The 14,727-nt window shown below is 34.3% G+C and overlaps 1 protein-coding gene across 8 annotated transcripts in view; it reads left to right on the forward strand.

Moving 5' to 3' along the window:
• The window catches only part of CASK (calcium/calmodulin dependent serine protein kinase), a 533,324-nt gene that overhangs the window by 412,088 nt on the left and 106,509 nt on the right, over positions 1-14,727 (forward strand). For all 8 annotated transcript variants that reach the window (XM_077145443.1, XM_077145445.1, XM_077145446.1 and 5 more), the window contains exon 10: positions 4,060-4,159. In XM_077145443.1, coding sequence (XP_077001558.1) covers positions 4,060-4,159 — 100 coding nt within the window. The remainder of the gene's footprint in view (positions 1-4,059; positions 4,160-14,727) is intronic.

A 14,727-nucleotide genomic window follows, 5' to 3' on the forward strand; every position in this document is an offset into this window, starting at 1 on the left:
TCAGCTCAGGTATAAAACATCTCTATCATTGCAAAATGTTCTATTGTACAGCACTGCATTATAGGGACTTGGTATCTTCAAGAATAATGCTTATATCTAACCCAACCAAGAAGATCAAATAGCTGCTTTTAGACAATCTTCTTTCTATTAATTTAATAACAGCTAATGTAAGGATTTATGAGAGACTCTTATGCCTTAATGAAACCAGCATTTACCTATAGTCCTCTCCTATAGAGAGGGTTTTTGCAGAGGCAGCAAATTAGAACAGCAATTGTTTGTTGTGGTCACCAGCTAATCAGAGCATTAAATCTGGAATCCAAAATATGCCTTGAATCTAAAAACTGAAAACTATTTTTCTGTTATAAACAGTTCCATAGTGATTTTGATCTTCCTATATTGGTTTTACAAAGCAATTCTATTAATATACGATTTTGAAATAGAGAATTTATTACTTCCTAGATCAATACAACTTCTGAAAGTCATTGTATATGTTAAAAGACCATCTTTATAAAATACTTTTACATAGACCAAAAAGATTCCTAAGATATCTATTCCATGTAGTTTCTCTTAAATATAGCTGCATCTAGTACAAGTTGTAATTTTCATTTTCTTCAGAAAAGTGAAAATGGACTCCTTATGTCATGTATCCTGACTTACTATTATGAAATTCCAGGCTTTAGACCTATGTATAAGTTATGTTTGAGACTCATATATGTACAGGCTCTCCTGATGAACTGGATGATAACTTTGAGTGTGACTATTGGTGAGAGACAGAAGTTCTGATTTAATCAACCATTTCATCTAATTATCAGCCAGCACCTAATTCTTAAGTATTATCGATCCAAATTCTTTAAAATTCTCACTTGTAATACTTTTTGGCCTCTTGACCCCCTCCAAGGTTTCTGCCCTTTTTAGGACTTTGAGTTCAGTGTTCTGAATCCTAACAGGATAATATTCTCTGGAATACTGATGGTTCACCTGCATTTATATGTGGTGGTAATGGGCTTTCCCCCTGTCAGTATCTTGCAACATAACTAATGCCTTCCTGTATGTTACCTTGCCATTTGAATACAAAGCCAATTTCTTTATCATACTTGTGTATTTTGTATCTTGACTTTTAAAAATGTGTCTCCCCCATGACAAACTCTGGGATCTGTCCTGTAACTACTTGTTGAAGAGTACTTTGAAAACTATTGCTTTTTTCTTTCTTTGCTTTGTATATATTTTATATTGTACAATTTAAAAAGTTAAAAAATAAAAAAAGAGTGTCTCCCTACTCTTGTGACTATAGAACTTCATGCTGCTTGTTTCTGAGCTCATTTAGGGAACACAAAAAAAGGAGAGTATTAGGTTTTTCGTTGTTGCTTTCAAGTCAGCAATACATTTGTATTCAGTTCTTGTCCTCCTTAATAACTTTGTAGCCTCCTTGCATGCACTGACTACTTTAACTTAGCAGAAGTCTCAGCTACCCATTTTTTTGTTTTCTGCTTTCTTAAATGCAGCACAGAATCATCTAGGTGGGAGCATACCATTTTGATGTTTGACCAATTGACATTTCAAGTAAATATATAATTTGATTAAATTAATAATTACTTCTAGTAATCTTTTTCTCTGAATTTAGAATCTGCCTTCTCATTTCTAGGTTAATTTGTATAGTAGAAAATTACTATTTTAATATTATCTTAATAGATTGTAAATAGTTCACTTAAAATTTCACTCTAAAATATACTGGAGTATACCTTCTAAATTAAACAGAAAACATCCTTATCAAAGATGTAATAAACTAGAGTTAGAAGAACTACTTATAGAGGACCTGATTTTATATTGTTCTTGTACCAACAGGTTCTTTCATAGACATAGTGTAGTACAAGAGGTTGACAGACTATGCCTAGGGGCCAAATCCTACCCTGTGCCTATAGAAAGTTTTATTGGAACACAGCCAAGTGTATTTATTTACATATTATTGTCTATGGTTGCCTTCATGTTACAGTGGTGGAGTTGAGTAGTTGTGACAGAGACCATATGGCCTTCAGAGCCTAAAATATTTATTGTCCATCCCTTTCCAGAGCAAGTTTATTGACCCTTGGTATAGTAGAAATCCTTGAACTGGGATGAGTAGTCAGAGAAGCTGGATCTCTGTCTTCTCCTTGATTCTGCCTCTCATTTGGCAGTGGCCTTAACAAGGTCCAAATCCTCTCTGGACCTCAATTTTCTCATCTGCAAAATGAGTTTCTTAGAATAAATTGTCTCTAAGGTTGATTCTCAAACTCTCATAAAATTCTGTGAATTCATGAACTATTTGGGAGCCATTTTAGTCTTTTACATAGTGGCAGAAACTTTGAACTTAATATTGCAGCTACATGTAGTGACTGATTTTAGCCAACTAAAGTACTAGCCTTAAAACAGTTTTAGATAAATTAAGACCTTGCTACTGGTGTTTCAGAAGAATTTGCCACTATAGGGCTCTTATAAATAATACTTTCCTAGTAGTATAAGTATTTATTTATAGAACTTAAGCTAAAATGGTAGCTAGAACAGGCCTTGAAGCAAAACTAATGTATTAAGAAACTCACTTGAACGTTATTTAGAATAAAAATAAAGCATCTCTAAAATTCTAAGTTTCAGTGTGGGAAATGATTTTATTTCTAAAAATTCCATTCCCACCCAACTTTAGGGAACACATATAATATGTAAAATGAAATAAGCTTCTGTTATAGAAAGAAGAACTCAACATTCACTGCTATTTTTTTCAACATGTAATTCTGCATGAGAACTGTTATGCAGTAAACGTGGACTTTTAGAAATCTAAAAGGTTGCCCAAAATAGATCATTTCTCTATTGTTGCTGTTTGTTGTTTTGCACTTTCCTTTCTACGGAATAGCACTTTTCCAAATCGTACTTATAGAAACTCTAACATGACCCAAAAAGAGTGAACCTTGTCGTAATATATTTTATATATTTAATATAAATATATAAATATAAGTTTTCATGTATTTATTAACAAATAACTGCAATATGATAGATTTGTTTCTTTGCAGAAAAATTCGAGACTTTTAATATTTAGTTTTAGACTTAGACTACTACAGAATAAAACTACGTACGTGATTGATACTTAAACTAAATGAGCAATTTCAGCCTCGACCAACAGAAGTCTGTATTCATGTTCTATCTATCTATTTAATGGGGTTAGTAATGATTTCCATTTACAAAATGCACTTTCATTTATATTATCAGTGTTGACAATCCTTTAAATAAGTTATTTTGGTTTTAATACCCATGCTTTACAGATAAGGAAATCTAGCAAAGTTAAATGATTTGCTCAATCAAGGTAGTGAAGGTAGAAAGTGACAAAGCCAGGGAACAAACCCAGATATCATTCTTCTTGTTACTGGAACAATAATTCCCAACCTTTTTCCACCTGAGCGATCCTAAGGGATGTCATATGCTCAATACGTCAGTGATCCTCAACAAGAAATCAGAAGAGACTGTGTCGTTTAAGAAGGTCACATGTAGTTGATTCTCATGTGTGGCCTGATTGAGAATTACTGCACAAAAGTAACACATTGTTAAAAACTAAAAGAAAAAAATGTCTCATAATCCTACCATCCAGAGATAATTAACATGGTTGACATTTTGGTGTATGTTCAATCTTTTGTATCTATATTAACTTTTTCTTTTCAAAAATGAGATCATATATTGCTTTAGAAATCTTTTTTCATGTAATTAATCTTAAGCATCTTTCTGTTTCATTAAACATCCTTCTGCAGCATCGTTTTATAATGACTGCAGAATATCCCATTGTATGGTACACATTTGAGTTTAAAATGTAAGTTTCATATCTTTTCGTAATTCTCAACAGCTTTATGCTGGCATACACATACATGATTTATTTAAAGGAATCCAGAATTATTTAAAAGCTCCCTCCACTAGCTATCATCTCTAATATACATATATTTGACTTTATAAATAAACTTTAAGGTAAATAACCATTTGGTAATTAACTTATTCATATTTATGGATTTACTTTAATAATATATTTTTCTCATCTCTTTGTTTTAGGGTGCAGTACTAGCAGCTGTGTCAAGTCACAAATTCAACTCATTTTATGGGGATCCCCCTGAAGAGTTGCCAGATTTCTCTGAAGACCCTACCTCCTCTGGTAATTTGATAATTCATTCATTTACCCGTATGAATCATTTTATATCTTCATCCTTTATCTTCCATTGTAAATAAAATTTTTCTGTGAATTTATTCAGATCCTCCACAGGATTTTAAGGAAGTTTGTCAGCAACCAAATTCCATCCACACATGTCTGGTTCCTTTTCATTTTAATGGTGAAGTTGCTTTCCCCTGCTACTCCAAAACCCACTTTCCATTTTTTTCTTTTTACCTCAAAAATATTTCTCCTTTCTCTACTCCAAGTCCAACATTTCACCTTATACAATCCAACATTGTAGTCAATATCTATGGATCTTTCTGGTTACCTTCTTCTTCAACAAAAATTTCTGATGTAAGATTTCCCCATATCAGCTGTATTAGATCAGACTTTGGGACAACAATGCTTTGAATTAAATCTTCAGATGTAAATCTCTCTTGTGAGTTTTATCTTGAAGGAGTTACGAAGTTCTTCTAAACTCTATATCACATATGTAAAAGCATTCAAAGAAGCATACAGAAGAGGTACCTATTTTGATAAATGCATGTAGGTACTCCTGAGAAAACCTGCTAGTGTTCTCAAAATTATTTTATAAAATATTCAGATTTCCATCTTACCGGTGAGGTCTTCTCAAGGATCATTTACTAAAAATTCATATGTTCCATTTATGTATAGATGTAAATGCATGCCTTTGTGTGTGTGTTATAATTTGTATTTTATTTATGTATTTCTTTTATTTACTTAACTCCTGAGTTCCATGGCCTCAACTTTTCTTCCTTCTCTCATTAGGGTCACTCATAATTTGTCATGTGGTTAACTTTGTGCTGGTGATTTGGTTTTTGTACTCTTGGACTGGCTCATTCAATATTTACATTTTACCATTGTAATCAATGCCCATAGTCCTTCCTAAAGCATCAGTTGTTTGTCTTTAACAATTAGGAATATAGAAAAAAAGAATGTGCTAATGCTACTTTCCTGTTAGGACCATGAGACTCTGCCAGTATGAATGCTTCTTCTTTTTTCTGTTTATACATACATATGCACATACACACTCATGTAAACACACAGAGTTTCTTACCAATTGGTAAGTGCTTATACTGTGTGCAAAATGACAGGATCAAGTTACCTGTTCCAGCAGCCATCTAATTTCCCCATTTTGACTTCTACCAATTGGGATGTGAATCTTCCTCTTTTGAGTGAAGGTGATTTAGAAAAACACTCAGAAATGGGAATCTCAGAGAAAAAAACTCTTTGAAGAGAAGGCTTTGCTCTTTTCCTCTTATCACTTAAAAAGCAAGTCTATAAATTGTGTTTATAGGTATGTTCACCAATGCTCCTGAGTGTTTCCCATCTGTCTTTTTTTATTCCAATCCATTTGGTTCCTTCAACCTGTGACCTTTTCTTTGAAGCTGGAGCTTCTTCTCACCTCACACTCGGATTACAGCTGACCCTATTTAACGAGAATGGACCCAATAATTGTTTTTATGTAGTACTGTGACTACTTGATGTAGTCGCATACTTGGAATATATTTAGGATAAACCTCCTTGAGCTTTAAAGCCAAGATCCTAATTCCATCCTCATCTTCAGAAATGGGCCTACAGATCAGTATGGTCCTTACAATGGCTTCATAGACCCACTCTGTTAGTGTCCCTTAATATTTACCTCTGCCTAGTGAGAGTTTAATGAACTCTTAAGTGTTCTTTTCCAGTGAAGAGTTGGAAATTTCTTTTACGGAAAGAAATTGTCTATATTTATAGACATCTTTTTTTCTGTTAAATATATTTTTATTACCTTTTTCCCCGTTTTTCAGTTCAATCTCTGAATTTGGTTTGAAATAGTTTCTGATTATAGTACTTGATTTTTTAAAAAGAATGAAATCTCTTACACTGTCTTGTGGGTAGCCTGTAAGCCATCAAATTAGGTGTTGGTAATTTAGCATTTCTTCTTGCTTTCTGCTTCCTATAGTCACTTCCTATTTACTTTTGTCTTTTTTTCCTTCCTGAATCTTAATGATCTTATAAATAATCTGTGTCTTCATTTGCCATGCTAAATATCTGTCTCAAAAGTATTTTTGGATGGTGTTGTCTGGTTGCTACAAATAACGGTAGAAGAATTGTAATGCTGTGTGCATATCTAATAACGATCATTTATTCAAAATGAAGAGGAACTTTTTATACCTTCAGAAGTCAAAGACAAAATGAAATATTGAAGAAAATTCTAAAGTTTTACTAGATTTCATATAGCTACCAAGAATTATTTATAAACTCCTAAAATTGACTTTTAAACCTATGCCATTTTAAGGAAGGCATTATAACATCAGCAGCATTATTTATCAAATAACTATATGCCAGCAAGTTTCCTTTTCTGCAACTAATTCTAATGGTTGTAAGGTTGCTTGCAGAAGGCCAATTACATATTTTATCTGGAGTTACATAAAATCTTTACACTTTCATAAATTAAAACATCTATATTTTCATTTTGTTACTCATTTCATTTTTATTTTTTAATACTTTCATTAATTTCGTTAATGAAATTTCATTAATTTCACACCTAAATTCTTTGCTGTTTAATACTAATCCTTAAGTTCTACATTATTTGTTACAAGTTCACAAAGTTATCCTTTCTGTTTAAATGTGCATGGGTTTGTTTTACATCACACAAAGTATTTTTCATCATCACCTGAACCTTCTGTCAAGCTTATGGCAAAAAGAGAAAAATGTTCATAGGGCATGTGCTTGGTGGGGGTGAGCACTGGAGGGCTAGAAAGAGAGAGAACAGTGTAAAGGTCACCAACTGTACTTTCTTGAGATGGACCGCCTTTGTTTTTTTCTCTAATATCTTTTCTACTCCTTTTGTGAAATTATAGTGATAGTGATAATAGGTGCTTAGATTTTTTAATGCCTTGCTTGGCAAACTAAAAGCTAGCAATCCTAACTTTGGCCCCAAATTTTTCTTGAAATTTTACTGGTCTATAAAATCCCAAAGTCAGAGAACACTGGGAAAGCAACCTGCTCACCAAATATAGCATATTGTGTCCTTAAATAAAGTCTTGTAGTGGTAAAGAATTATACTGTATACTTTTAGGAAAATAGGAGTATTTTAAAAAATCAGAATTTAAAAATTAATCGGTGTCCCAACTTGTCATATAAAGAAAAAGTCTAACATGTTTAAGTATGTTGTTTATAATGCAAATAAATTTTTCTTTAAGAGTTTTTTCCCATTTTGATTCTCAAAATACCTTCATTATGCATTCACTATCATTAAGACTCTTTCAGTTTAATCTTATGATAAACAGTGTATTGTGTCTGTATTACTTAATAATTCAAAGTAGAAATATTCTTTTCTCATGTTTCAAATCTAGGAAGTCAGAATCAGAACCCAGTGTTTTGATATTTGAAATCCTAAACAGTCCCACTTTGTGGTCAACTGATGGACCATACTTCTGTGGTTCATCTAGTGGGCCCAACTATGGCTTGATAACCTGCTTGCTCTAAAATCATACTGTTTGTTGTTTGTCCATATGCTGCCTTCCTCCTAGGACTTCTAGCAGCAGAAAGTAGGTATCCCTTTGTTTTCCTCTAAGGTTTATCTTTTATGCGAAAGTGTATGGCTTTGCATGGTTCATAATCAGCTTGACTTTTTCCTTGGCTGTTCATGTGTTAGATGTTTATGAATTTTAATACTGCCTGTTAATAAAATAAAAACTTGGATATATTGATTTCCTAAGGCATTATTATACACATAGCATTCATTTCTCACTTCTTTCAGAGTACCTAAAAGGAAAAAGAGGCAGTGTTAAAATTTCAACTGTATTTAATATTTTACATCTGAATTTCAAACACAAATACATTAATTTGGGAGAAAAGGTAACATTTTATTTTATAGTTTGCTTTCAAGAAAATTTTCAGGGTAAGTGAATTTTCCTTTGACAATTATGTAACCTGTAAGTACCTCTGTTACTGACTCCATTTTCAATTTACTAAAATGGAGCCATGGAAGAAACCCCTGGAATCCTGTCTCAACAACTGTTACCATAGAATAGACTATTTTTAAAGAATAATGTAAGGGCTAGACTTTAATCAAGAATACAATTTTAAGTTTGTGAGATAAGTAAAAAGTATGTAATACATGCATACACACAGATGAATGCAAGTAAAACTGAGAAAAATCTGAATAAGATGGGTGGGTTATAACAACAGCAGTATTCTAGTCGTGATATACTATAGTTTTGGAAGATATTATCAATAGGAGAAACAGAGCAAAATGTTACCCCAAAACTTAGCATTTATCATGCCACAGTTTCTGTGGGTCAAGAATTGAACTTGGCTTAGCTGAGTGCGTCTGGTTTAAGATTTCTCATAAGGTTGCAGTTAAGCTGTTGTCTAGAGCTGCAGTTCCATCTGAAGGTGCAACTGCTGAGGGAATCCTCCTCTAAGCTGATGGTTGTTGGCAGGCTTCTTGAGTTGCTGAACTAAGGATCTCAGGGCCTCTTCATAGGACTGCTCATAATATGACAGCTTCTTCCCTCCAGCGCAAATGATCCCAGAGAGAGGGCAAAAGTGAGAGAGTGCCCAAAACAGAAGCTACAGTCTTATATAACCTAATCTTAAAAATGACATCCTATTGCTTCTCCCCTATTCTGTTCTTTAGAAGTTAGTAAGTTCAGCCCACACTAAAGAGGAAGGGATTGATTATACAAAAGCATGAATAACATTGGGAACCATCTTAGAAGCTGTCTTCCATAGACAGGTTATGACTGTTGAAAAGCAAGACTGTTCCCATTTGTAACTGCTATTGTTTCTCTAGATTTAGTACTCCCTTCTTTTTTTTCTTTTTAAATCAGCAGCCCTATCATGTCATTTTGGAATAAGAGTATCTTGAACATATCAAGTAGTGCTTTTGCTTAGTTGTAAAAGATTATATTAATTGACATTTATATAATGTTACTTTAAGTATTTTGACAGTTTTGTGTTCAAAAATGTCACTGTTTGGAAACGGAGACTATTTTGACAAACTTAATGGCCTTAGAATGATAACATCTGTATTGTGATAGGATATGTATGCAGAGTTTACTCCATTTAACTAATAAATTTTGAAGTATTTGCACTATAATCTATACATAATCTAAAGCATTTATCACCATGTTTAATTTTTTGTAACTTGGATATAGCATAGATGCTTAAATCTAAAATACAATTTCCACTACAGGATTCACTATTGCTTATAACTTGATTGATAATCAGAATTTTCTTTGTACGATGGAATAAAAGCTGTTGTCTGTTGGATGGGGGTGGGGAGTGGCTGCAGAGCAACATGAGAGAACTTTGTTAGAGTGCTGAGAATTTCTATATCATGATTATGGTGATAGTTGCGAGACTATAAACATTTGTTAGATACACTTAAATGGTGAATTTTATCTTATACTGTAGTGGGGTGGTTTGAAAACTGTATGTTCCCCAGAAAAGTATGTTCTTAAAGTTAGTCCATTCTGGTGGGTGTAGAAATGTGGACCCATTATAGGTAGGATCTTTTGATGAGACTACTTCAGTTAAGGTGTGACCTACCTCATTCAGGATGGGTCTTAATTCTCTTACTGGAGTACTTTATAGCAAAATAAAATTCAGATAAAATGTCAGCTAGTAGCTGAAAGCAGCAAAATCTGCAAGAGAAGGGAGAAACTAGCAGATGCTGCCATATGCCTTGCCATGTGGCAGAGAAGCCAAGGATCTTCTTTGGGATTAGAAAATATCGCCTTGATTTGGACATTTTTCTCAGCCTCAAAACTGTAAGCTAGAGGCTAGGTCACAGTCTGACGAGGGCTTGACAGACATGCGGGAATGAGTGGCCCTGGGCCATGTCGCAGTGGCCCCGCTCTGCTGGGGTTGCAGCGCAGGTTGCCACAGTCGCCTGCAGGGCCAGGGCATGCAGGCGGCTGACTCGGGTGCAGGCAGCGACAGCGGCATGGCGGAGCAACTGGACGCGCTGGTGAAGAAGGACGAGGTGGTGGTCTTCCTCAAGGGGATGCCAGAGTAGCCCCAGTGAGGCTTCAGCAAACTGCACGGCGTTGGCAACTCTGCAACCTATAACGTGCTGGATGACCCCGAGCTCTGGCAAGGCATTAAAGACTGTTCCAATTGGCCCACCAACCCACAGGTGTACCTCAATGGCAAGTTTGTGGGTGACTGTGACATTCTTCTGCAGATGCACCAGAATGGGGACCTGGTGGAAGAACCAAAAAAGCTGGGGATCCGCTTCGTCCTTTTAGATGAAAAGAAAGACCAAGACTCAAAGTGAGAGTGGCATAGTCCTCACTAAGTGGAACGTTCTGCTCTCAGGAGAGGAGTTAAAGTTAGTGTCAAAGACTCACTGCCAGAAAAGTCTTATCAATTTTGGGGTTTTGTTATTAAGACAGCAGCTGTTTACACTAATTCTTCAGATCTGTGAGCAGTTGGGTGATTTTTAGTTTGTCTGGTACTTGGGCTAAAAGTATCCTATACTGAATTATAACCACTGCACTGTAATAATTCAGTATTTTACTGCGGTATTGATGTAAACAAAATTTGTTCTTATATCATCATTTATTCTTTGTCTGACTCAGGAGTAAAACTAGGAGCTTTTGGATCACCATTATCATTAATGGCTCCTCTGCAAGTGAGTCAATCTATAAAGATAGCATATCTTCCCTCCCCAGTTTTGTAACTTTTTCTGTTAAGGAAGTGATGGATAAGGGAGAAAATGTTATAACTGGGGTGATGTTTTTTAAAAATAAACTGCCAACTCGGAGATACCAAGTCAGTTATTCGTTCTGAATAGCAGTAAGCCTGTAAGTTGTTTTTGTGCCTGCAACCTTTTGTTTTTCTGAATTGAGTGATTATTATATTCTTATATTAAATTTGCCACAAAAATTGCAAAAAAAAAAAAGTAAGCTAATAAATTTTCCATTGTTTAAAGCCAGCCTATTTCATGGTATCTGCTTTAAGCAGCCTAGAAAAGTAAAACACTTAGTAAGCAGATTTTTCTTTAAATGCCATTATGCTGGAGGGACTTTGAGTAGGTGATAAGAATGTGTATTTAGTAATGTAGTATTGTATTAATTGGGTTGCTAACATAATAAGAAAGAAGTTATTTATTACTCTTTAGGAGAAGCTAGACTAGATTCAAATGCTGAATTTATTCGTGATTTTGAATATTATAGTTATTTACATATAATGTAAACACACACACAAACCTTCGTTATTGAAATAACTAGAAGAAAAATATGGGTTTATCTATTCATCAAAACTCATTGAATGGTACACTTAAAATGTTACCTAAAACAAAAGAAAAAGAGAGAGAAGGTGAAGTATACTGATATTGGCTAACTGTGCCACTTTCCTTGAAAGGAATAAAAACTATGATGAATTGATGGATAGATAGACATGTGATAAAGCAAATATAGCAAATTGTTAACAATTATAGAGTGTAGATGCTGAGTACAATTCTTTTAACCTTTTTTTTTTTTTTTTTTGCATGGGCAGGCACCAGGAACTGAACCCAGGTCTCCAGCATGGCAGGTCAGAACTCTGCCTGCTGAGCCACCGTGGCCCGCCCTTAACCTTTCTTTATGTTTGAAAATTTTCCAAATGAAACGTTGGGAGAAGCAGTTTTAAGACAGTCTGCTTTAACACAGTGGACTTTTTATTTTAAGCATTCTGTTTATTTTTCTGTCCTTTTTTCAGGTTATTTTTACTCAGGCCACTTTTTGGGGAGATGTTTGCACTCTTATAACGAAATTGTTCTAGACTAAAAGCTTTTATTTACCTTTAAAAGCACATTCACTCTTAAAGAAATAGGTTCAGAAAACTTTTTAACTATTTTAATTTATTGATCTTGAATTATATATATCAGTTATATACATCTATCAGACCAAGAATGTGTGGTTCTACTAGTCATCCTCAAATAAAGAAATAATGGAACTAGAAAAGGTGTTAAAAGTAGGTTTTAAAGTGATAAAGGATGTTGAAAAGTTCTGCAGTTAGACAAAAACTATGTGTCTATTCGATCTGAAAAGATAAAAGAGAAATGGAATAAAAACTATAATATTCTTACTTTAATTACGGAAACTTGAAGTTAGGGGCACCACTTTTCAGAGCTTGAGATAGGCAACTTAAGTACAGCAGTAGAAATGCTTCTTTTCATGATAAAAAAAATCAATGAAATTAATCACATTTAGGCACAAGATAAGACTATAAGTAGATTCAGAAAAGGTGACAGATCCCAGGAGATTTAGTAGACTTGTTGAGATTGTGGGTCTTGCATACTAAAAATTCAGTCCCATAGATGCCCTTGTGCTTTCTAGCAAATCAACCACTGGGTCTCTGTCAGAGAAGACTGGAACCTATGTGGAGCTGGTGAATTCCTGCTCCTCTACCTCCTGTCTCAGGCTTCCCACAACTCCTCCCTAGGCAGCCTATTTCTATGCCACTTTGTTTTTCATCTCTTTTGTATCATTTACCTCAGGGTACAGTAATTTAGATATTTTCATGCCTATTTCACACACCAGCCTGAGAGCTCTCTGAGGCCAGGGATCAAACCTATGTTTTCCCTCAACACCCTGCCTAGCATCTGGTAAATAGCAGGAATGTTCAATAAAGGTTGTGGTTATTGTCTCAAATTCTTTTCTAACTCCCATATCTATGCAAAAAAAAAAAAAAAAAAACACCCCACATAGTTCTTTGTCGAAGGTTCCCATATATTTCCTAGTACAGCCAATTACAATAATAATTTTGGCAAGACATAGACTTTGGAGCCAGACAAACTGGGATTGAGTCCTGGTTCCACTACTTAATAGCTGTGACCTTACTTAACCTCACTGAACCTCAGTTACCTAGCTAGAAAAGTGGGATAATATGTCTCCTTCACTGTGTTGTCCTGAGGATGTGCCTGACACATCATAAACATTCAAGAGTTGGTGGCTATTGTTATTTTATTTCCTTAGTAAGTCAGTGTATACTATGTGGGTGTGAGTAAAGTATAGATCTGCCTTGAGGGCCTTACAGCTCAGAAAAGCAATAGACATGTACACACATAATGGCAATTCATGCAGTGTGTTGGTGGTGCAGAAATGGCATAGAGTGCTTTTGGAGCTTAGAGACCAACAAATGATACATACATAGTCTTGTACAACCAAAATTGCTTCCCAATCATGAGATTTGCCGTGTTAGTATTTGCTTTATGAATTCAGAGTTTTTAATTAACTCTTAAAATTTTAATAAACTACTACACAAGAAAAAAAACAAAAAATAAAAAAAATAAACTACTACATAGATGAAATATCAACATAAGCAGTGCTGGATAGAGATAATAAAAATTGGGTAAGATTTCACTAAGATAACTAAGTGAAAAATGATCATTAGGTTTCTGTGCTGTTAACTTATTTTTAAAATAGCTTTCTTTAAATAATTTTTTAAAATAACCTTTTTTTTTAGTATTTTCATGGTTGCAGTTCTATAAGTCCAGAAGTTTAGAACTGCCTTTAGTAACTTTTATTATAAGCCTAATATCTTCTAATTCTGCTATTGATAATATGCTGGGGCCAGCGGTTAAGTGGGACTAATTTCTTAACATCATTTCTTGCTTTCCAAATCTTTTAAGAAGAAGCAGAGAGTTTCCAGATTTTTTCTTTTTTTCTTTTTTCCATTCTGAACAAAGTAAAATTCCTAAGAAGAGTGGGTAGAAGGAAGTGGATTAGGTTCATGCCTTCTCAGGAATAGCAGGGGTAATGAGGACTAATTTCTGCCTTGTACCTTTTTTATCCCAATTATTATCTACTTAATGATTTCAGTGAAAGAATACCCAAAACTTGGCAGCCATAATTACATTCAGAATTTAAAAGTAGCCACAGTTCCTTCAATAGATGAATGGTCAAACATCCATACCATGGAATACTGCTCGGCAATACAAAAGGAATGAACTATTGATACACATAACAACCTGGATGAATCTCCAGAGAAATACTCTGGATGAAAAAAAACAACCTCAAAAGGTTACATACTGTATGATTCCATTTATGTGATATCCTTAAACGACAAAATTAGAGAAATGGAGAACAGATTAGTAATTTCCAGGGTTAAAAGGGGGTGGAGTTAGAAATTAAATGGATGTGGCTATAAGAGGGCAAGATGAGGTATCCTTGCAGTGATGAAACTGTTCTGTTTTGACTGCATCAACGTCAACATCCTGATTGTGATATTGCACTACAGTTTTGCAAAATGTTACCCTTGGGAAGAACTGGGTAAAGGATACAGGGGATCTCTTGATATTATTTCTTACAATTGCATGTGAATCTACAAATATCTCAAAATAAAAAGTTTAATTTTTAAGAATTAGCCACAGTGATTTCCACAGGGATAACCATGTGATTTGTGACTTAAGCCCCAAATCTTTATCATAATTGAATAGTACTGCAAAAATCAGTAGCTTAAATACCAACTTTTTTTTTTACTAGTGTGTAGAAAACTTGGAAAATATATAGGCAAGAAGAGAATGAAGTATAAATAGGAAAGTAGGGATAACTACTGTTACCTTTTTG

Source organism: Tamandua tetradactyla, chromosome X (assembly GCF_023851605.1).
Source record: "Tamandua tetradactyla isolate mTamTet1 chromosome X, mTamTet1.pri, whole genome shotgun sequence".
Classification (NCBI taxonomy): Eukaryota; Metazoa; Chordata; class Mammalia; order Pilosa; family Myrmecophagidae; genus Tamandua; species Tamandua tetradactyla.